Source organism: Vipera berus, assembly GCF_964194415.1.
Source record: "Vipera berus genome assembly, chromosome: 1".
Lineage (NCBI taxonomy): Eukaryota > Metazoa > Chordata > Lepidosauria > Squamata > Viperidae > Vipera > Vipera berus.
The window spans coordinates 86,008,974-86,034,209 of NC_138202.1; the positions used below are offsets into that span (position 1 = coordinate 86,008,974).

The 25,236-nt window shown below is 37.9% G+C and overlaps 1 protein-coding gene across 3 annotated transcripts in view; it reads left to right on the top strand.

Moving 5' to 3' along the window:
• The window catches only part of SHANK2 (SH3 and multiple ankyrin repeat domains 2), a 407,794-nt gene that overhangs the window by 25,070 nt on the left and 357,488 nt on the right, over positions 1 to 25,236 (top strand). For all 3 annotated transcript variants that reach the window (XM_081341780.1, XM_081341781.1, XM_081341782.1), the window contains exons 2-4: positions 11,360 to 11,585; positions 19,377 to 19,580; positions 23,789 to 23,860. In XM_081341780.1, the coding sequence (XP_081197906.1) occupies positions 11,373 to 11,585; positions 19,377 to 19,580; positions 23,789 to 23,860 (489 nt within the window). In that variant the 5' untranslated portion in view covers positions 11,360 to 11,372. The remainder of the gene's footprint in view (positions 1 to 11,359; positions 11,586 to 19,376; positions 19,581 to 23,788; positions 23,861 to 25,236) is intronic.

Here is a 25,236-nt window from a genome sequence, read left to right on the forward strand (position 1 = left end):
AGACGGCTAAAAGAGCCACATGCGGCTCTGGAGCCGCGGGTTGCAGACCTGTGTTCTAGATTCACAGTTCCTTTTCACAGCTACTGTATGGCTAGGGGATCTTTGCACAGATTTCATTTGCTGTGCCAATTGTGCTCTTTCCTGTACTGGGATTATGTGTAGTCCTCCTTTTAATGATTTGGCTAGGTAGGTAGATGTGCAGTGAGGAGGCAGAAATCTTGCTGATTGTATCATTCCTCTCATTTCAGACAGTAATAGCTACAATAGTCTCCATGTGTAAAGTTCCACACAAAATGATCACTTTCTGCATCAGTTGAATTCTATGTATGGATTCCTGCTGAGGCTTACATTTGATGTATTTGTAGTTATACAGCTTGGTTGTCCACATTACACATATTTGGCTAAATAATAAATAGAGCTGCAGAATGGTAGAGAATTAGGATTTTTCATCACAAAGGAAAATTCATGAAACATAGAATTATTAATTCTCCTGTAAATGGACCCCTCCCCCTAGTATTTGCTAGTTGTGGATCTGATCCAGCATGGAAATTATGGTTTCTATGATTATGATTTGAATAATTCTCACCTTTGGCATAGGTCTAATCACTTGCTCTCCTACCATACACATATAAGATTGTATTGCAGAATATTCACTTTGTTAGTGAATGAACCAGAGAACGTTGTCCTTTAACTATTATTTATTTGAAGAAAAAAAGTATGAAAAAATGGTTTCTAAAACCTCAGCGTGTTTTTGCTCCTTCTGTTTTTTTAAAAAAATAGTTTAATTTTGAATGTGGCACATAGTTTAGGTAATATCAGCATATGTGCTATTTAATTTGTCATTCATCAGTGCAAAATTAAAGCATTTCTATGGTGACTTTTGGGGGCTCAAGTGTCAAATACTCATCTTTGATCTGTGCAGGTCTATTAAAAACAGCAGAACAATGTATATTGTAAATTCATTTAACAAAAATCTGAAAATATTATTTAAAAAATGCGCATATCTTATACAGCTTTCATTTTGCCTAGTACTTTTGTATAGCAGTGTGTAGCGGTCAAATTGCCGTTTGACTCCAAGTAATTGTTTGCAAAATATTACATTAGTGGGACTTGTACATTATCCAAGTCTCACTTTGTCACCTATTTGTCTTTCTTTTGTTGTCCCAATAACACATTGACCTTTAGGTGGCTTGAAAGGACTTGGGTTTAACGTTTGTAGCTTCTACTATGGAAATAATAATAAGTTTTTCTTTCCTTTTTTCCCTTTCCTTGCACTTTTTCCTTTTTTCTTCTTTTTTCTTTTCTTTTTCTTTTCTTTGACTCATTGCATATAAAAATCTTAATAAATGTAAATCAATAAAAATAATTAAAAATGTTTTGCTTCAGGTCATGGAGAAATACCTTTTTGCTTTATTTGCCTCAAGGAAAAAATGAACGCCTGAATTATCCTTTATAATGCCTTATGTGAAACTGCACTACTATTTCCCTACTTTGCTAAACAAACCAATATTACATAAGAACATATATTACATAATGTATAATTAATGTATTAATTATATTACTATAATGAAGAAGAACCTACTTATATCTGACATAGAGCCATAGGTTTCTGGATGACAGAAACAGCAAGTACAAGTATAAACTCTTGTTCCTGTTTTCCCAATCACAGATAGCATTCTGACAACTGCAAACAAAAGGAGGCTTTGTTTTACAGAAGCCACAGTTCTTTATTGACATTCCTATGCTTGATTTTGTAGAACAGGCTTTTCAAGCAAATTTGCTTTTGGATGTTAGTCTCTGCTATCTAGTCACCAGTATAGTTGAGGTTTAAGCTATAAACTAATGGTGTATATACAAGCAACTCGTTTGAATTGTGTCTGGCGCTTGGTAAATCCATACACTTTTCTTGCAACAACATAACAGTGGTTTGCCCTTGTCTTCTTCCAGAGTGTTTTTCCCCCCCAGTTGGAGTCCTTGATGCCTTCTGATCTTGGTGGTTTGCTTGTTTGAGTAATATTATCAGTGCAATTGAATGTGGGGTTTATATAGAGTGGCTTTTTTATATGTAATTTTTTCATCAAGAAAGTCACTGGGTGAGAACTGGCAGTGTAGACTTTAGTGAAGCAATACAAATATATTTTATTAATCACTATAGAGTCTTGCACTTATAATCAATTATGTATTAATATATGTCAAAATGATGATCAAATATATTCATTTTGAATTTCCAGTTGCATACATCCAGGGACATGTAATTATCTTTCACTTTTCTCTCTTATCTACTTTGAATTCACCAACCAGGAAGCAATCAGTCTGGAGTTAAACTAAGAACTAATTTCTTGAGTTGTCTAAATCTGTATGGATTTATAATGCTATTGCTTTGCCATACATCCAAGATTCAGGGATAAGCTAGTTTTAACAGCCAGGTATATTTTTTTCAAATAAATACTTTTTAGATACCCTGATGACACGTCTATAACTGTACGTTAAAGGAATAAACATAATTCCTGTTTGTGCAAACAACTAAGAATTACTGAAATGCTTTCTTTCTCAGATCACTTGTTTGATCCTGAGGCAAAAAGGATTGATATGGTAAGATAGAGTTTATGATATCAGAAATCATGTACTTATTCATCGAGATGCTTGAACTCCAGTGATAACTCACTGAACATTATTTACAAATTGTTGTAAATGGAAAAGTATGGAAAAGTATGAAAATAAAGTTTCTGACTGGTATGCCTGGAGCCTCCTTGTGCTTTTGCTTACACTATATGGTTGGCATTGAGATGGTTTTGAATGTGGAGGAAATTCAGGTTTTTCATGACATGAAAAGATTTGATTCCTCTATTGCACTTTGAAATGAAAAAGTCCAACAATATATGCATAATGGGGAGTAGTTGATCAAGTGCCTAGGTCAGGGGTAGGCAACCTCTGCTCTTTTATGACTCATGACTTGGCTGGCTCAGGAATTCTGGGAGTTGAAGTCCATGAGTCATAAAAGAGCCGAGGTTGCCTAACTCTGGCTTAGGTGGTCACATATATGGGTTCCAAGGTGGGGGAAGGAAGCATTTATTTAATTATTACGTTCTATACATTTCCTCTTAGGAAGTCAAGGCAGGTGATGTTGGAAATCTGCCTTCATTTTATCCTCCTAGTAACAAACCTGTGAAGCAGATTCAGCTGTGAAATATTTATTGGCCAAAATTACCTGATTAACTCTGTAGTCCAGGGAGGATGATCTTGTCTGGCATGCTTCAGGAATAAAAGGAAGGGAGGTTTATAAAGCCAAAAAACCCCAACTTTCATTAAAGGTGAGATTTGTCAGCCTGATTCCTGCATTATAACAAATGCAAGGATGATCACATTGTTTCCCTTATTTCAACATACTGTATGAACTAATTGTAGTTCTGTGTAATAATGAGCTATAGTAAGGAAATGTGTTTCATGTCATTTGCATGAATTATTTTGTTCTCAAGCTAATCAGAAATTTATCTGATTGCATTAGCATTTCTTAAAGAATCTTAATTAGTACATGCTATAATAGTATTTTCATTTGCTGATCTTGTTGACTTTCTAGCATTTTATCTTTTTTCCTTGTAGTATGCATTCACACTGCCACCTTGGCTTGTTGGAGAGAAAGGGTTTTACCTTTTGTATCATGAACTGGAGAAGTTACACGTGTATTGCAACCTTTCTTTGTTCCTGAATGTATTTCATTTTTTCCCCTTCCTGGAGATGTTTCAGTGAATAATTTTGATGATAGAAATCCATCTCTGAGTACAGTTATTAGAACTTTTTCTCCCCATAACTTTTGACCATAAAAGCAAGTTTCCTAAATCAGTCCTGGCTTAACCATAGTTAATCAGCAGTTCCTACAACCAATAGCTCTGTGTTGTGTTAGGGTTTCAAAAAGTGCTTATTTTTTTTACTATAGCAGTGTCAGCTTAAGCCTTGATTTATGCTGGAGGCTTCCAGAAGAAAAATGCAGTTTCAGTTCATTTAGTTGAAAAGAGATGCTTATGGGAAAAGGTCCTATTTAGCCTCCTCACATTTGCTTAAGCAGAATTAAGAAAATGGAAATATTATGACAGAAGCAGCTCATGGAGTGGCACTTGAATTGAAAATTTAATGGAAAGGCTATTTAATTTTGGCAAAGTTTTACCTCTTTCCCTTTTTGGCACCTTCGAATACTTGACAACAATTCAGAGTTACTGAATGGAGCACATTCCTTTTTTGTTTATATATCAGCAGGCTGTTGCCAGTCAAGTCACATTTTGCATCTTATTATTTATTTCATTGGTTGAAAGCCTTATGAGCAGAGCAAAATTATCTTCTCAATAGTTTATTTTTTGTGGAAATGTAATGTGTGACTTGAGGAAGCATGGTCACATACAGATCTGGACGAAAGACACCTATTTCTGCATGAAAAGATACTTTCTTATATGTTTTCAGGCATTTGTCTTGTCAGCTTAAGAAATCATGTTTGGTAACAGGTTTGAGTAAGGGGATGAGTGTATTTATGTGTCTGAAGTGGCAAGTGCCATCTAATAATTAGAGCTACAACAATGTATTCTTTTCTCACTAGAAGACAGTTTGCTGGCAGCTTGCTCTCTTCTCTTGCCAAGAGCTGCAACTCACACATTGTTGGCAGATGCCACTTTCACCTGGCGAGTTGCTGCCTGCACCGCTGCCCTCTGCCTCCTCTATTCCACAGCTTCCTTCCCAGCCAAGCCCACAATCTCCCTTTGGTAGATGAGCTTCCAGCATCCTGCTGGGTTTGTTGCACATGTCCCAGGACTGTGCCTGGGCCTGGATCCTGGGCCAGCAGCAGGAGGAAGAAAATGGTGAAATTAATTTGGGGGTGGTGGGGGATGGCAGCGGTAGGCAGAGGTGGCAGAGTGCAGGGCAATCAAAAGGGTAGAGATAGGGAGATAAGTAGATGGGGGAAGTTGATGCATACGTTGCAGCCCTAAATGTGGGCCAATTGCCAAATGCCCAAATTTTGATCATGTGACTGTGAAGAGGTCACTGCAGTGGACATAACTTTGACTAATGTCATTTGTTCAGTGCTGTTGTAACTTCAAACGGTTGCTAAACAAAGTGATATTAAGCAAGGACTACTGTAAATTGTTGGTCAGCATTTTCAAGGTCTGTCTTAGTTCTAGATGTAGATAGTCATTGACAAGTTGTGACAGATCGCTCAAAAGGTATTTATGACTTGATTCCGATATTCCAATGACTGGATCTGCATGTATATGAAATTATTTTTCCCAGTACTAGAAATATATATATTTTTTCAATCACAAAAATGTGCTACAGTCAGTTAGGACAATGATACTCTACCTTTCCAGCTTTGTGGACTGGTGGGAGGAAGGGAGAGGGAATGATTACATGCAGATGCTGGGTGAGCGTGTGTGTGCACATGCTCAGGTCCATTTGCATGAGCGGTGTGCACACGCACCCACCATTTGCGCAAATGGAACTTTGTGTGCACACTTGTCCACTGCTCACGCGAGTGGAGCTGCACGTGCATGTGTGCTTCCCTGCTGCTTCCATGGCCGGGTCCTAAATGGGCTGTGTCCCGGAAGTGGGCAGCAGGTTGGGGACCCCTGAGTTAGGCAAAAGTCTTCTTCAGTTTCAGACTGCAGTGCAAGCCAGCCAGGGAGTACTAATCAATGAAAGTCACAAGCCTGTTCTGTTGTGGTTAGTGCTTATTACGGACAAAAAGAGATAGCTTGTAGATACTCAAAAAACTGATTGATTTTAAGGCTATGGCTGCTAGATGGACAACATGAAAACAGATGTTTGGTAGCCCTAAGTGTTGCAGCCTCCTGAGAAAATCCCTCTATATACCTTTACTCAGAAAGAAGACAGTGGAAAAAAATATATCTGTCGGCTTCCTTGCCTTTTCTGCAAATAACAGAATGAGTGGTATACATAGCAGGCTAATTTCCTTGTAAGAATGAAAGTATTCAATTCAGAAAGTACAGGCTGTTTATTATGTAGATTAAGGTTAAGGAGCTAAATGATAGGGGAAAGAAAAAATACCATGAATGTTGCAAGCCTTAAATCACAGCTAATCTTCAAGGCAGGAATGCATTTCCGCACATTCAAACAAGAAGTTAGGACAAAATGGGACTGAATGTACAAAGAAATAACACGGATCAATCCATGATATAAATCAAAGAAAAGGGATGCTAACTTTCATCAATCTCTACCTTCCATTTTATGGCTCTTTTCTCAGTTTGGTCTCTTCAGTACTCAGTGAGCCTTCATAGTATACTATCTTCAGAGCATCTTATTGTCTCTCAGATATTCTTCCAGTGCCCTTTTTTTTCTTCTTCAACTGTCTGATGTAACATTCCATACCCACCTTTCTGTCAATATCACTGCATGGAGGAAGGGCATAATTTCATTGTCATGATTTTTCTGGTGTTCCTATCCAGGTCTTTTATTTCTTCTTAAATCCAATCCCATTCTTGCTTTGTATCTAATGACTGAAATTGCCCAGGTATTAATTGCCTTGAAGGTATTTCCATTGAGTTTGGACTTTAGGATATTCTTCACTTTCATGATGTATTTACTTCTAACCTTCTTTTTGTGACTACATTGGGCTTGATGTTGTCAGCTTGAAGGATGTCCAGGCATTTGTAATTATCATCTTCATCCAGACTTCTGATGTTATTTCCACATAGGGCATTATGATTCCTTCAGTTTTCATTATTTTTACCCCTGTTGACTGGTTCACTACAGTCTCTCCATTGATGGATTTGTAGAAAAGTTTCTGATTTGACTAAAATTGGAGATTCTGCCTATAGTGTGCAGTTTGAATTTTGTGTCTATTGAATTTTATATTATTTATTGCTTTATTATTTCAGTACTTCCTTAATCTTCCTTCTTTGTAGATGATGTCTTTTGATCAGGTATTCTTTAATCTTCTTGTTCTTCAGTTTCTTTTCTTTCATCTGTTCTAGCTTGCTTGCACCTGATCTTAGTATGCTGATCTTACTTTCCAGCCTGATCTTCCATATTGGTGATGCAATTTGACTTTTTTCCCCGCTTCTTTGTTGATTTTTGCATCCTGTGTATTCAATTATAACTGCTGCTGTGTTGTACATTAGCTGGGTTGTTTCTTGCAACTTGAACTGGTGGTTACATTTGATGTTACAGTATTGGCATCTTTTAATACTTGTCCCAGCTGTTTTTTTTTTAACAAGCTTCAATGCAGGCAAGTTTAGTTTGTTGTTTTTGTGCTGTTCTAGATGCTCAGTTATTCTTTTCTTCAGTTCTTTCTTAGATAGATTCTAAAGAACAGTTCTTTGTTCTTTGTGAAGAGAAGGTAGAGGAGAGGGTATTTGGTTTGAGAATTAAACGATTCAATAGCTATGCTGACTTTCTTACTGCTTACTCCCACTGATTTGCCTCTATAGTCTGAATTACTTCTGTCAAGGCTTTGATTTCTTTGCCATGGGTAGACCTTTATGCTTCTTACAATCCTGCTTCTGGAAAGTACTTTATTTCACTCTAAATCTCTTGATATCAAGAAAGGTAAATTTCACTGTACACCACAGGTATAAAAAATAGTAAATAACAAAATAGTAAAATATATTTAGATCTATCTCATACTGTCTTTTAAAAATATTTCTAGTTTTTTCTTAAATTCATTATTAAATACTTTTTCCTTCCCAGTTCTGATAGCTCTTACGACAGAGTTTCTCTAGAGTTCAGATGGTTTGGCATTCACTAGACTACAGCACTATAACTTGTTTCTGAAAAAAATATCTTTTATGAAAGCTACTGAAAGTCATTGGTAAAGCAGGATGGTAAGGATTTCTATTGAAGAATAGTTAGGATAGATTTGGACTGGTGATTTTTCAGGAGGTTCAAAAAGCCTCAAATGTGATTTATGCAAAACAATATATTTAAATTCATAATTACAACTCAATGCAAATATCAGCATTTGTTGTGATTCAGGGTCAGCCTGTGGGTTCGGCAGTTGGGTCGGATGACTCAGAGGAGGAGGAGGGGGTTGTTGAAGACCTTGCTGAGGGGGTTGAAGACCTTGCTGAGGGGGTTGAAGATCTTGCTGATGAGAGCCCTCAGCCAGGCCCCTCCCACTTGGTCACCACGGAGACCCAGCTGTGTGAGCCTGACAGCGTGGATGAAGATGACCCACAGCTGGCTCTGTTCAAGGATGCCCGACGCAAGAGGCAGTCAATTAGGAGTAGACAGAGGAAGGCAATGGGGCTTCTCGGAAGGAGGCAGAGAGAAGCCACACCCTGAACTCTATATAAGGGGAATGTGTGGGGAGGGCTGGTTTGCTGAAGGCAACCGCTTGGATAGTTCGTGTTTCTTATAGCTCCGGTTTCTTGGTTCGTGTCTTGTTTGTTTTTGTAGCTATAAATTTGGCAGGCGTAATTCCAGCCTCTTGCCGTTTGTAAAGGGGTTGTCCCTGCCTTTTCTGCAGGGTCGGTAGCAGGCTGGTACAGAACAGCATTATAACAAAAAATAACTGGACTAAAATATAATACCGGTTAAGTTTTAAAAGACTGCTAAAATAATGTGACATATTAAAAATCTGTTCACACACACACACACACACACACACACACATGCAGGTGAGCAATAAATGTAATTTAGAAAGTGAAGCTATGATTAATTCTGTACAGCTATTAGCTCATTTCTATGTTGTAGAAGCATGTGAATATGCTTATCAGAATGACTATTTTTCTTGCATGGCATTTGATGGTACTTGTTCCAGCATGCTAATGTTTCTATTCTACCACATAAACTCTATTTAATAAATGTATATTGTAAATGAGAAAAACCTAATCATGTATTTTAAATGAGTGGACTCAATAATTATGTTGCTTATTCTTGTAAAGCAAGTTTTGAATTTTAAAAATATCTGGTCTTCTTCTCTAGCATCATTTATACTCAGCAATTGCTTGAGTATAAATAAGTCAAACACACCTAGTTTGGGCAAGTAATGTAAGTAAAAGATGGACTAGACAAGGCTATTATTCTGGTCTCCTTCATGGAAGTAGAAGGGGGTACAAAAGATATGTGGTTGGGTAGGATTGAAAATGTTGCTGGAATACCTTTGAAAGAACTCTGAATTATAGGTGGGGACAGACTGAGATGGTCAACAGCACTTGGGTACCTTGATGGCAACTGAGGTTTCTTTTTCCTGAGACCCTCAGCAGCTCATTGTACCTCCTCTAAACCCTCTCCAAAGAATAGAAGTCTTTCCTGAACAATCATGACTGCATCATGCAAATACAATGTTTCGACTTTGGTCCCCAAATGCAAATCCCCTAAAATAATAATAATTAAAAAAAACCTTTTGTCACAGACCTCTAACTGCAGGACATATAGAAATAAATGTGAAACCTTTTGTTAATTATTATAGTGGAATAAGCTGGAAAGAGAGTAGAAAATGTTTTTGAAGAATAAACAATGGATTATCTCTTCTTTAATTATAAAGTGAATTGAAGTTTTTAAAAAATCACCTCAGCATTAAACGGTCTATTTATCTGGACTCTCTTAAAGTATTTAGGACCTAGCCTTTTCTAGCTGCATATATCCTAACGAACAACAACAAAAATTTTCAAATTTATTTCAAGGGCAACTACTGAAAAAGTGGTAAATAAGCAATGAAAATAAAATTATAAATGGAATATATCCATCTTTTCATTCTTACTCATCTTGCAAGGGAACAGGTAGCCAGAATCTCAAAAGCTGTGAAAACTATGTGTTTTGGAAAAGGTACTGCTGAATAAGGCTTTGTAAGAAATTAAAGAAATAGGGAATGCAGCCCATATGGTCATCCAGAGAGCTACTGTGGTATAGTGGTTAAGGTACGAGAATAGAAATTGGAAGAGTGTTAAGTTCTAGTTTTACCTTAGGTAGAAAGCCAGTTGGATGACCTTAGACCAATCATTTTCTCTTAGGAAGGAGACATTGGAAACCTACTTCTGAAATTCTTGCCAAAAAGCTATAAGGACTAGTGTCATAACAACAACTGAAATAGGCTGTTCTAAGAGATGATGACTGTTCTACTGGTAATCCATTGAGCTTTCACATGAGAACAGAAAATGCTTTTGATATTTGGTTATCTCATGTGGCTTTGGAGGATGGATGGATGGATGGATGAACAGACAGTGAGACAGCTAGAAAGATGCAAAGATAGGATAGATCCTTGAGCACCATATTGCTAATCTAATTAAATATTCTCTAAAACCTTTTGAAGTTTGTTTCACCCCTGTACTAGTGTTTATGCTTTTATTGACTTAAGGTATTATAGAAAGCTGCATTAATTCACAGTTCGATGAAGCATAAAAAAATGAAATATACCTTTGGAAATTTTTTTTGGCTTAGAAGAGAAAGTCAGTGTAAACATTCATCTCTAACATGGTATTTCAAAGCTATATTACAATATTTATCATTAAAAAGGTTTAGTACATCAAAAATAGCAGCACCTCTGAATCAAAATCACCTTCCCCAGATCTCTGTGGGAGATGCTTTCTGTATAATTTCATTTAGATAATTATTTATTGAACATGTAAACTTCTATTATGATTAGGGCTATTTATAGTATCAGCAAAATAATAACAAAAATATCTTATTGTGAATAATTTATTTTGTCTATAGTCCTAACAACTTTAATACATTTGTTTTAATTTACATTTCTGTTAGATTTTTATTAGCTCCTAATGCAAATGGCAAGGGGAATTCCAATTTCACAAGTGGAAATGTACTTGTTTAATATTGGATGTAAGTCCAGTGACAGAACTTCCTGATAAAAATCTGCTTTCCATTTACTAAGCTACTTTGACTCATAGAACCTCTATTAAGTATTAATTGCATAACCTTTACTAGTGTCAAATATTTCAATAGCTGATATGCTTTTGATTTATTTACCCTAATTAGTAACTAGGTAGAGAGAGTAGACTTTCACAAATCCTTTTTAAAGGTGAAACATTATTATATGGTATAGGCCTTATACTGTTCCTATAGTGTTTGTATTCTCTAATCATTTGTAAAGGCCAAACATAAATTTATATGGGCGTCCCTGTTCTATAAATCAAGATGAAATATACATTGGAATTACTTTTGCTTCCAAAGAATGTTGAATTTTCTATTGTAGTAAGTAGCATTCCCATTTTAATCTACAGCATTACTGTATTTAATCTACTGGACTCTCTATTTTTCCAAGATTCCTCCATCCCCTCGCCCAACATTTGCAAAGTTAGTTAGAACAGACTAAAAACAATTTAAACAAATACATTCTCTTCTCTTCCTGGGTTCAGAATGTTATATATGGAACTGATTGTTGTCTTATCTTTTGCGTTTTTAGCTAAATGTAATATATGGTGAACATGCCTCGTAGTCCAACATCAAGTGAAGATGAGATGGCTCAGAGCTTTTCAGATTATTCAATGGAATCAGAATCAGACAGCTCCAAAGAAGAAACCATTTATGACACCATCAAGGCGACAGCAGAAAAGCCAAGTAGCAAAATGGAAGACGCCCAGAACAATACATTAATGATACGGATTGTAATACCAGATCTACAGCAAACTGTAAGGATAACACCATGAAAACATCTCTTGAACAAATTAGTTCAACAGTTTTATTAGAATGTTTAACTATAATAGACTTGCTGGTATGCACCTATTTCATTTTGGAGATTGGCTGTCTTGCTATAGCTGTGGTTGGGAGAAGCTGTCAGATTAGCAGTGGAGTAGATGAGAAAACTGACCGTCTATGCTCTCACATCCTCAACTGGTCGTTTATATAGTAAATTAAATAGCCAAAGTGCATTTTATTTTATCTGCATTTTGCATTCTTATTGCAGAGGTTAAGTACTAACAATTTAAGACGGTGTAAGCTATTTCAAGTTCAGAATCTTCTCCCAAAAATGAGTGTTTTCTGTGTTTTCACAGATTTTGGCATACATTTAGCATTATGCATTGTACATCAAGTAATAATAATAATAATAATAATAATAATAATAATAATAATAATAATAATAATAATAATAATAATAATAATTTTATTTATATAAGTATTTATTTAAGTATTGCTCAATGAAGTGCACTTAATTTTTAAAAAGATAATATGTTTTCCAAGTATATTAAAATTCAGTATGCACTGAGCAATGAGCACTCTGGGAATTCAATAGCCACATAATTTTCCTGTCACAGTTGTTCTTCAAGCAAGAGAAACAATTTGCATAGTTCTTTTTTTTAAATTCTCCTTTTGAATGTTAATATATAAAATGCTCAAAATAATTTCACCCTTCTTTATTGGCATGTTCACTGATACTGGAACATCTTCCATGAATGCTAATTGACATAATTTTATCCTCCACATGGCTTGCAAACCTGTATGTTTATTTTGCATAGAAAACAAATACTTCCAATTTGTAGCTAAGAGCATTATCTTGGATAAGGGCTATTTATTAAATAGCTTATCTGTCTAAAAATGAATCAGGGTCCTCTAAAATATACACCGATGAAAATAATTTTGTAATCCAATTTTTTTTAGTTGTCACTTTCCTATTACATAGAGCTCATTGAAATGATTTGAGATGACAGGACAAACCATTCATAATCTGTTTTCTGAACCCTCTGTAGAAATTTCATGCTTTATGATATAAGATTATGTTAACAATTTTCCTTCCTTTGACAGAATTTTAGTTTGTACTTCCTATGCATCCAGTCATATATTTCTTTTTTTTGATTTTAGGGATACCTCCTGGTTAGTCTTTGAAAGGTTTAATGTAGGTTTTACCAAATAAATAAATGTATAATCCTCTGGATTGTATATTACATTTTTGTTAAAAAAATCTAATCCCTCAAATCTGTTGATGAATTTCTAACATAAAATCCCATGAAAAGATTTTCTTAATAATAAATCTTTACTTGACCCAGACTTTATTATTTGTTTTTATAAATCCAAGTTAACTTCTGCTTAATACTTTAGACCAGAAGTTTCCAAATGTTTTCAACTCATAGTCCCTACTGTACCTCATAGACTTGTATTGCTGGGACACAGGAGAATAAATGGAGGCAGGTCATTACTGGTGATGTCGTGGGAGCTGGGATCCTGATTCCACAGATGTGACACACCTGTGGAAATTTTGCAGCGCATTCTCAGAAAACTGCTGCTTTAGTATTTGTGTCATTCTACCAAAACTCATGATATTATAAACGCTTGATGTACTGTATTCTGTTTATGACAGCTTTAAATGCTGTGGCTTTACAATGTTCTGAAATGATTGATTGATGCAATGTATTAATCTTCATCTCACTGATTAGTATTTGGTAAACATGACATTACTTTAGGATTTAATTTTATACACATCTGTTTATCATGGCCATAAGGCCCAAGAGGTGTGCATCTGGTATATGTTTACTTCTCTTCTGTCATGTTTATTTTTTTATTTATTTATTATGGGACTTATATGCCGCCCTATCTCCCAGAGGAGTCAGGGTGGCTAACAACAATAAAAAACCAGCAGTACAAAAGTTAAGAGAAAATTAAATAACAGCCCCAAATATTAATTACACAGTTAAAATTAAAACTTTTAAAAACCCATCATCAATCCAGGTCAGCCTGATGGAAAAAGAACGTCTTGAGGTCGCGGCGAAAGGACCGGAGGTCCGGGGCCATCCGAAGCTCAAGGGGGAGTTGATTCCAAAGGGCTGGCGCTCCCACAGAGAAGGCCCTCCCCCTGGGGGTCGCCAGCCGACATTGTCTGGCCGACGGCACCCTGAGGAGGCCCTCTCTGTGTGAGCGCACTGGGTGATGGGAAGTCGTCCCCAGCAGCAGACGGTCCTGCAGATATCCCGGGCCTAAGCCATGTAGGGCTTTAAACGTAAGTACCAGCACCTTAAATCTCGCCCGGAAGACAACTGGTAGCCAATGCAGCTCACGCAGGAGGGGTGTAATATGGGAGTATCGGGATGCTCCCATCACTACCCGCGCGGCCACATTCTGCACCAGCTGGAGCCTCCAGGTGGTCTTCAAGGGCAGCCCCATGTAGAGAGCATTGCAGTAATCTATCCGAGAGGTAACGAGTGCATGAGTGACCGTACGTAGGGCATCTCGGTCCAGATAGGGGCGCAACTGGCGCACCAGGCGAACCTGGGCAAATGCCCTCCTGGCCACAACTCCAATATGATCTTCAAAACTGAGTCGTGAATCCAGGAGGACGCCTAAATTGCGTGCCCTATCAACGGGAGGCAACAGCTCTCCCCCCATAACCAAAGATGGAACCTCTTGGACAAGACGAGATGCCTGTACGTAAAGCCACTCAGTCTTGGCCGGGTTGAGCTGGAGCCTGTTCTTCCCCATCCAAATCCGTACCGCTTCCAGGCAACGGGACATCACATCGAGGGCATCACTGGCTTGGTTCGGGGTGGAGATAAAGAGCTGGGTATCATCGGCATATTGAAGATACCTCACCCCGAAACCACGGATGATCTCACCCAGCGGCTTCATATAGATGTTGAACAGGAGAGGCGAGAGTACCGACCCCTGAGGCACCCCACAACTAAGGGGCCTAGGGGCTGACCTCTGCCCTCCTGTCAACACCGTCTGCGAACGGCCCGAGAGGTAGGAGGAGAACCACCGTAAAATGGTGCCTCCCACTCCCAACCCCGCCAGACGTCGCAGCAAGATACCATGGTCGATGGTATCAAAAGCCGCTGAGAGATCTAAAAGGACCAGGACAGAGGAATAACCCCTGTCTCAGGCCCGCCAGAGATCATCCACCAGTGCAACCAATGCCGTCTCCGTGCTGTACCCGGGCCTGAAACCCGATTGGTATGGATCCAGATACTGTTTATTTACGATATGATGTTCTCATCATATCGTAAATAAATAATAATTTTAGGATTATTCACCTGTATGCTTTCTTGTCAAATTTTTATTAGTCATGTTTCAATTTTAGCTTTGTAAATAATCATTCTCTCTCCCTTCCTCCCACCGGTCCACGGTCATAGAATCTTCTAAATAGAAATTTGGGAACACTTATGCAGTTAGCCTTCCTCCCCCCCCCCCCCCCGAACATAATATACTGTATGTGTCTGCCTGTAACTTGATGGTGTCATTTATTTTGGTTTTGGCTTGATGTATTTTGTGAAAAAATGCTTAACTTGATGCTGCCTGTTAGTTAATACTGTATGTAAGCAAGCAGTTTGCTGATGTAGGTCATTAGAATTACTTGGTAGACATATTTGCCCCAATTTAAATATGTTTAGTCAGTACCAAATTCATTTGATCTACTCTGTTTTTATATCTGATTGTTTCCCATTATACATCAAATATTGCTCAATGAGGTGTACTTAATCTTTAAAAAGAAGGTATGTTTTCTAAGCAGTATATTAAAATTCAGCATGCACTGAGCAGTAAGCACACTGGGAATGTAATAGTCACATAATTTTCCTATCATGGTTCTTCAGTCAAGAATAATAATTTACACAGCTTTTTTTTTAAAAAATGCAGTATTCTGCTCTATTCCCTAAGCTAAATTTTAAAGGATACCTATTTAGAAATACCCCTTCATGGATTACTGCCTTGTCGTGGCGAAGGGGCTTGCGTAATTCAATGAAGCTATGAGCTATGCCGTGCAGGGCCACCCAAGACGGACAGGTCATAGCAGAGAGTTCTGACAAAACGTGATCCACTGGAGAAGGAAATGGCAAACCACTCCAGTATCTTTGCCATGAAAACCCTATGGACAGTACCAAAAGGCAAAACGATATGACGCTGGAAGATGAGCCCCTCAGGTCGGAAGGCGTCCAATATGCTACTGGGGAAGAGCAGAGGGCTAGTACTAGTAGCGCCAGAAAGAATGAAGCGACTGGGCCAAAGCCGAAAGGACGCTCAGCTGTGGATGTGTCTGGTGGTGAAAGGAAAGTCCGATGCTGTAAAGATTTTTTCTCCATAGGAACCTGGAATGTAAGATCCATGAATCAAGGAAAGCTGGACGTGGTCAAACAAGAGATGACAAGACTGAACATCGACATCTTAGGTATCAGCGAACTAAAATGGACAGGAATGGGTGAATTTAATTCAGATGACCATCAGGTATACTACTGCGGGCAAGAATCCCTCAGAAGAAATGGAGTAGCCTTCATAGTCAATAAAAGAGTAGGAAAAGCAATACTGGGATACAATCCTCAAAATGACAGAATGATCTCAGTTCGAATCCAAGGCAAACCATTCAATATCACAGTAGTCCAAGTCTATGCCCCAACCACCAGTGCTGAAGAGGATGAAATTGACCAGTTCTATGAAGCTCTATAGCACCTTATAGAACTAACACCAAAAAATGATGTTCTTATCATCATGGGGGATTGGAATGCTAAAGTAGGAAGCCAAAAGATAACCGGAATAACAGGCAAGTTTGGCCTTGGAGTACAAAATGAAGCAGGGCACAGGCTGATAGAATTTTGTCAAGAGAATACGATGGTCATAGCAAACACTCTTTTCCAACAACCCAAGAGACGGCTCTACACATGGACATCACCAGACGGTCAACACAGAAATCAGATTGACTATATGCTCTGCAGCCAAAGATGGAGAAGCTCTATACAGTCGGTAAAAACAAGACCAGGAGCTGACTGTGGCTCAGACCATGAGCTTCTCCTTGCAAAGTTTAGGCTTAAACTGAAGAAAGTAGGGAAAAGCACTAGGCCAGTCAGGTATGAATTAAATCATATCCCTGTTGAATATACAGTAGAGGTGACAAATAGATTTAAGGAATTAGATCTGATAGACAGAGTGCCTGAAGAACTATGGACAGAGGTTCGCGACATTGTACAACAGGTAGCAACCAAAACCATCCCAAAGAAAAAGAAATGCAAGAAAGCAAAATGGCTGTCTGAGGAAGCTTTGCAAATAGCTGAGGAAAGGAGGGAAGCGAAAGGCAAGGGAGAAAAACATAGATATGCCCAATTGAATGCAGAATTCCAGAGAATAGCTAGAAGAGATAAGAATGCCTTCTTAAATGAACAGTGCAAAGAAATAGAAGAAAACAATAGAATAGGGAGGACCAGAGATCTTTTCAAGAAAATTGGAGAGATGAAGGGAACGTTTAATGCAAAAATGGGCATGATAAAGGACCAAAATGGCAGGGACCTAACAGAGGCAGAAGAGATTAAGAAGAGGTGGCAAAATTACACAGAAGAACTATACAAGAATGAGCTTAACGTCCCAGATAATCACAATGATGTGGTCACTGACCTCGAGCCAGACATCCTAGAATGTGAGGTGAAGTGGGCCTTAGAAAAGCTGAGCAACAACAAAGCTAGTGGAGGTGACAGTATTCCAGCTGAGCTATTCAAAATCTTAAAAGACAGTGCAGTAAAAGTGCTACACTCAATTTGCCAGCAAATTTGGAAAACTCAACAGTGGCCACAGGATTGGAAAAGATCAGTTTACATTCCAATTCCAAAGAAAGGCAGTGCCAAAGAATGTTCAAACTATCGCACCATTGCACTCATTTCTCATGCTAGTAAAGTCATGCTTAAAATCCTACAAGCTAGACTTCAGCAGTATGTGGATCGAGAACTACCAGAAGTACAGGCAGGATTTCGAAGAGGCAGAGGAACTAGAGATCAAATTGCCAACATACGCTGGATCATGGAGAAAGCTAGAGAGTTCCAGAAAAACATCTACTTCTGCTTCATTGACTATGCTAAAGCCTTTGATTGTGTGGATCATAACAAACTGTGGCAAGTTCTTAAAGAGATGGGAGTACCAGACCATCTTATTTGTCTCTTGAGAAACCTATATGCGGGTCAAGAAGCAACAGTGAGAACTGGACACGGAACCACTGATTGGTTCAAAATTGGGAAAGGAGTCCGGCAAGGCTGTATACTGTCGCCCTGCCTATTTAACTTATATGCAGAGCACATCATGAGAAAGGCAGGGCTAGATGAATCAAAAGTTGGAATTAAGATTGCCGGAAGAAATATCAACAACCTAAGATACGCAGATGATACCACTCTAATGGCAGAAAGTGAAGAAGAACTAAAGAGCCTCTTGTTGCGGGTGAAGAAGGAGAGTGCAAAACTTGGGTTGAAACTTAACATTAAGAAAACCAAGATCATGGCAACTGGCCCTCTCAATTCCTGGCAAATAGATGGGGAAGAAATGGAGGTAGTGACAGATTTTGTTTTCCTGGGCTCCAAGATCACTGCAAATGGGGACTGTAGCCAAGAAATTAAAAGACGCTTGCTCCTGGGGAGGAAAGCCATGGCAAATCTAGACAGCACACTAAAAAGCAGAGACATCACCCTGTCAACAAAAGTGCGTATAGTCAAGGCTATGGTCTTCCCAGTTGCAATGTATGGCAGTGAAAGTTGGACCATAAGAAAGGCTGAGCGCCAAAGAATTGAGGCCTTTGAACTGTGGTGCTGGAGAAGACTCCTGCGAGTCCCTTGGACTGCAAGGCGATCAAACCGGTCAGTCCTAGAGGAGATCAACCCTGACTGCTCTTTAGAAGGCCAGATCCTGAAGCTAAAACTCAAATACTTTGGCCACCTAATGAGAAGGAAGGACTCACTGGAGAAGAGCCTCATGCTGGGAAAGATGGAGGGCAAGAGAAGAAGGGGACGACGGAGAATGAGGTGGCTGGATGGAGTCATTGAAGCAGTAGGCGTGAGCTTAAATGGACTCCAGAATATGGTAGAGGACAGGAAGGCCTGGAGGAATGTTGTCCATAGGGTCGCGATGGGTCGGACACGACTTCGCAGCTAACAACAACAATTTAGAAATATGAACCAATTAGATTTTGGGATTAACATAAGATGGAAAAGTTTGGCTTCTTTTGGTACTGAAATGCCAAATTGTTGGATCCTCTTTGGCTTTGGATAACAGAAGTAACTTCAATCCACCATATCTTTTGTGTAGTAGCACACAAATTCATCTGGGATTTGAAGCCATTTTTCCAAGGATCCAGAATTTTATTTGACTCTGGAGTAAACCTTGATTCAAATTAACTAGGTTTATTGAACGAGGTTTACATTTTATTTTTATTTTCCCCTTCCTGATGCTATGTCCAACTGAATTCAGTTGCATTTATTTCTGTTGATATGCATAGGATTGTATCAAATAAATAGCTACTCTTATAATATCTGATAAGGTTTGTGATGTATTTAAATTCAGAGTTCTTCAGCAAAGATTAATATGCCATTACACTTCTTTGTCTCTCTAATCTAGTTGAATTAATAGTATAAAGTGGAGATAAGCAAAATTAAATTTTTGTACATAATAGTATTTGCATTAACTAGTAAAATTAACTGTTTATCTGATAAAAAAATGCTGATATATAGAAATTGTCATGTTTTTTTTTACAGAAGTGTATTCTATTTAATCCTGAGGCTTCAGTATGGGTTGCAAAACAACGAATTCTTTGTACATTGAATCAAAGTTTGAAAGATGTTCTCAATTATGGCCTATTCCAGCCAGCAAACAATGGGAGAGATGGGAAATTTTTGGACGAAGAACGTATTCTTATGGAATATCCACAAAATGTCAACAAGGGTGTTCCATCCTTAGAGGTATTTAAAAAAAAACTTTTATTTCAAGTTTAGATACTAACGAGCAGTCATAATTTTAGCAATCTAGTCACTATAGACCAGACATGTCAAACACAAGGCCCGGGGGCCGGATCCGGCCCACGAAGTGGTTTCATGCGGCCCGCAAAGCCATCCTGGAAACAGTGAGGGAACGGCCCCCACTGCCTTGGCCCTGGCCCAGAGACCCCCCTTCTGCCAGAGACCCTCAGATCTGTCCCACTCCTGCCCAGGCCCCCATAGGCACCCTTGATGTGAACGATGTAGAGCTGGCCACGCCCACCCAGTAGGCCATACACACTCTAGCCACGCCCACCCAGTATGCCACGCCCACCCTGGCCATACCCACCCGGCCCCCTGAGGGCAACCGCAATGCTGATGCGGCCCTCAATGAAATTGAGTTTGACACCCCTGCTATAGACAAAGAAGCAGTTTATAGTTTATAGGGTACAATGTCTTTATGAGGTGATGAAATCTAAAACTGCAGCAGCAGAGTAAAAATGACTATGAAAAAAAGGCATCAAAACTGATGCTTAGGTGATGGGCAGCTACATATACCCTATAAGGGCCGGGTTTAGGTGTTGGGGAACCTTGGGCAAAATATCCTGCCACTGTGGAAACTTTGCTGAAAGGGATAATAAATAAAAAATAGTAAATAAGGATGAGAACAACCATTTTAATCTAACCCCAGTCCTGGGTTTCACTAACATTTCATTCCATTAAATTTCTTCTTCCTGATAAACCTCCAAAATATTTTAATTTTATTTATCATATTTGAAAACCTCCCATCTCCCTCACAGACTACAGTTAGGAAATCACTGAGATCACAGTTACATGTTTAATGCTCTTATCGCAGTTATTTTCAGTGCTGTGTGATTATTAACCCCTTGGTTCAAAGGGAATATGGGTAGTTCTCAACTTATGACCACAATTGGAACCAGGATCGTGGTCATTGAGTGAAGTGGTTGTTTTAAGGGAGATGTCACATGATTGCTTTGCTTAATTCCAGCAGTCCTGGTAGGTTGTTAAGCAGATGGGAGTCCCAGATAACGAGTGAGGGGTGCCTCACAGGGTTGGGAGCCACCCTGAAAGGTTCTACTCAGGAGCTGAAAATTATTTCTGCTGAAATTGAAGCAGAATTTTCAGCCTTTGAGCAAAGAGATACTTATGTGTGGCCTATACTGACTTCCCCCATTGCCTGAGGCCTCTGGCACTCTTTGGGTTACTGCACTTACTGTCCATTCTTTGCTTGGATTTTGGCTCTCACTTATCTCTGTGAACTGGCTGAAAGAGCTTTCTGCTGTAAAAGTTCAGCTCCCTTCTGTACACTCTTTTGGTGGGATGCAGAAATGGATCTGAAATCTTCAGGATTTCATCTCAGTTTCTGTACCCCACTGAAGAGTTCATCTCCCTTCAGAAGGCAGCTCTTTCAGCCAGTCCTCAAGGACAAGAGGCATTCCTGTTGGCAGGCAGCATCTTGCAACTTTCACTTCAGGCTTCCCCATTGACTTTCTGGTGAAGCCAGCAGAGAAGATTGCAAATGGCAATCACGTTATTGCAGGGTGCTTGGCCACAGGTTGTAAGTGCAAACTGATTGCCAAGCACCCAAATCATAATTATATGTCCACAGGGGTGGTAGTGCAACATTTTGCAATGGCTAGAAGTTCTTTATGGGCTGTAAAGCGCCCTTTCTGAGGCCATGGTAATTCTGGGCTGTTATTAAACTGTTGTAAGTCAAGTGCTACCTTTAATTAATTTTTGTAGGTAGACATAGCCATTATAAAATTTCTAAAACACTGAATTTATATGGTTGCTTATGAAAGTAAGAGCAAAGCGTAGATAATACTTCACTGCATTATAACTATATTATAATATTCAGATTATAATTTATCTTGTACAAATGTTGTGATTTTATCCTCATCTACAAGAACACGAGAAATCTTTCTGATAATGTTACTATTGTATAATTGAATGCATTGTATTAAAGAAGATACAGTAATAAGAATAGTTATTATATTTGTATAGAACTGAGATTCATCACAGTTACAGTTGGTAATATTATGTGCCCCAATTGCTTCCCATAACTAAGTGGAAATTAGAGTGACTTATAGAGAGTATGCTGGTTTTAATTTTTCTAACTTTTTAAATTCTAAATTCATGTTTTCCTGTTTGATTTGGATGTTTTCATAGACCTTGATACTTTGGCCAGATAGGTCTATTGGATTTTAGAATTATTTCTTATAGAGCTATTTGTTGTTTATCAATGCTACCTTTTCTTTATTGTAATCATAAACTGAGAGGGGAACCTCGCAATCATTATCTGAAGAGGAATGGAAGAATGAAATAAATGTTTTGCTGTATTTTATGATCATTTACTTCAACAAACTAATCTAGTTAATTTGGCTGGAGAGAACAAAAACACGTTTAGACTAAAGGGTTATCTATGTGAAATTGAATGTCTGACTCTCAAGCTCCACTTCACAATTATATTCATTTTAATAGGCATTCAGTAGGAAACGTTTATAGACTGACTGAGAAAATTTGGGGCTGTAGTCCATTATAGCAAAAACTTATAATAGGGCTGGGGTAAATGTCTGGATAATGTTACAGAATTGTTCACTCAACTATCATTCATAATTCATTATGCTGTGCCCTTTGGAAACTATCACAAAAATTAATCTTAAAAAAGAAAGGGGGGAAAAACACAAATTGGGTAAGGAATGGAAAGGGGCAGAACGAATTAATTTTGTATAGTGAAGAAGATCGTGTAAGCCCTACCAGGTAGGCCAGGCGGGAAACATGACCAGATAAATTAATTCTACTTTTAACGTAAAACTACATTAACAGAATCTTGCAACTACAAAAGTACAATTCTCCTGCTATCACCTTTGCACTCTAAGAATGGAGAGGAGGAGTTTCTCTTCTGAGCCTCTTGCTCCACCCTCTATACAGCTGTGGGCAAAGTTTGCTTTTCTGCCCTTTTCCTTCAAATTTGTTTCTCCCTCTTTTATCTGACCATTTCCAAGGTAGAAACTCTTCGTCCATCTTCCAAGGTAATTCCAGCATACCATTACAGATGATAACTGCAGCAGTTATTTCCTTACCCCCATCCTCCAGAGTTAAGTACATTTTAGAAAAAGGTGTTATGTTAAACCCTCATCAGTAAATAACTTTTTTGTTTTGCTTTTTAGTCTTTTGTTTATTTGTTTAGATAGTCGTCCTTCTCACCAAACAAGTGACTGTGAATGGCACACATTTAGTATTCTTTTTTTCACAGTGTATATGTGCTGGAAACTGACTGGTTGAGCACATGAAAAACAATTGAAGATGGATTATTTAGATATTTTTTCAGATTATTTAGATAAATTGGTAAACAGAAGGAGAGAAAATGAAGGCGTAGAAGGTGGATGAAACCTTCATATATAATTTCCTTAATTTTGATGTAATTTTGGCAGATATATTTTAAAATCCAAAAGCAAGCTGAGTCAATATGCTACATGTTATTGCCTGTCTGCCTTCCTTCCTTCCTTCCTTCCTTCCTTCCTTCCTCCCTCCCTCCCTCCCTCCCTCCCTCCCTCCCTCTCTTTCTTTTCCTCCCTCTCGGTGAGCACAAAAGTCTTCCACAAAGAAATTTATAATTTGTGAAAAGATAGGAGCATTGGCAATCAGATAATCAGTAAAAATATTGTACACAATTAAACAAGGCAAAGGACCTGTGATATTAAGCCAAAAATATACTTAAAAAAGCTTAATTTTGATACAGTGAATAGATGAGTTGACAAATTGTGATTACCTGATACATTACTAATGGAAAGTGTGGGCTTAAATACTAACTCTGATCATCTCTAGACACAATCTGGTTATGATTCCAGAAACAGCCTGATGTTTTGCCTCTATTGACCAATGCCCCAAAATTTAGAATGAAATAAAAAATGCAAGAAGAGAAGCTGTCTTCTTTGTAAGTATCTGTAAGCATGAAAGATGCTCATACATGGTTATATTGAACAGCTAATGCAAAGGCTAGGTTAAAAAAACACAAATATTTTCTTAGGCATTTTATAATTCTTTTCATAAATCTTTTATAATTATTCAAATAAATGTTGAAAAACTGATTCATCTCTTGCATAATAAATTTTTCCCTGGAAATTATTTCTAAAAATATAAGTAATACTAACATATTGTTCACTTTTCAGTTTTGCTACAAGAAAAGAGTATATAGACAATTAAATCTTGATGAAAAACAAGTAGCCAAATTCCACACTAAGGTAAGTCCAAGTTCAGAGAACCTGCTCTTGTTTTCTGATCTACAATTGTAGTAAAAGACTTTTTATTTTTATTTGAACTTGCTATTGATATTTTAACAAAAATCTTTGATGCTGATGATATACTGTAGACTTCTAGTTATTTTAAAGAGAAAAGGATAAAAACAATGTAATATGTTCCAAGAATCTAGACGTTCTAACAGAACAGTGTAGACTGACTTTTTGCAGACAAAATATGGATGGAAAGTAGAATACAACTTTTTATAAATTTTCTCACTGAAACTGTGAAACATGTATTTGGGTCAATATAAAAGGGGGAAAAAATGACATTGCCATAGGTGTATACTATAGGCCGCCTAACCAAGCAGAGGAAATAGATGAACTTTTTGCTAGTCAGCTAACTAAGGTATGTAGGAAGCGCATCACAATAGTAATGGGGGACTTTAATTACCCTGATATCAACTGGGAGACAACCTCTGCACCAAGTGGAAGATCAAACAGATTCCTGACAAACCTAGCAGACACCTTTCTCTCCCAAAAAGTAGAGAAGGGAACTAGGGGATTAGCCATATTGGATTTAATTCTCACTAAAAGAGGTGAAATGATAGAAAGTGTCAAAGCCACAGGAACCTTGGGGGGAAGTGATCATGCAATATTGGAATTCAACATTAGGGAAGCACAAGCAATAGAATACAGCCAAACTAGAGTCTTGGACTTTAAAAGAGCTAATTGCTGTAACAAAAAAATACCCAGAAATGATCTAGAATTTAGACAAAATATTTAGCAAAGTAACAATAAGGAATATTTATGCAAACTAGGGAAATAAAATGTTTTATAAACAACCTAATATGCATTGATTAGTTTATTATTTGCAAATTATCCTAATCTCAAATTAGGCCTCCAAGCCATGGAAATTTTACAGACTTGTGTTTTAGCAACTGCAAAAGGATCTTGCTTCTAATTCTGCAAATAGCATGTAGCCATCATGACTGATAATAATTAATCACTTTATCCCTTATAATTTGCTCAGCATTAATTAACTCATGCATGTTAAGTAATTCTCAACTTTCCAGAATGTCCTGTAAGACCCTACCTCAAATTTACAACCTAATCACTATTGTAAAATGAAATCCGGAAAGCATTTTATGTCTATGCATTTTCAACATCTCAATAATACATATATTCAAGCGTGCATAAATTTTATGTATGAAATCTACTCCTTTACGATTTGTCCCTGAACTCATATTTCAGAGGTAAATAAGTAGTAGGTGAGAAGATATGTTGAATATGGACAGTTTTGTGAATATTTATGTATCTGAAAATCTATCATTTTTTCCTCTAAGTGAAATGCTTATCCTACAATAAATATTTTTCAAATT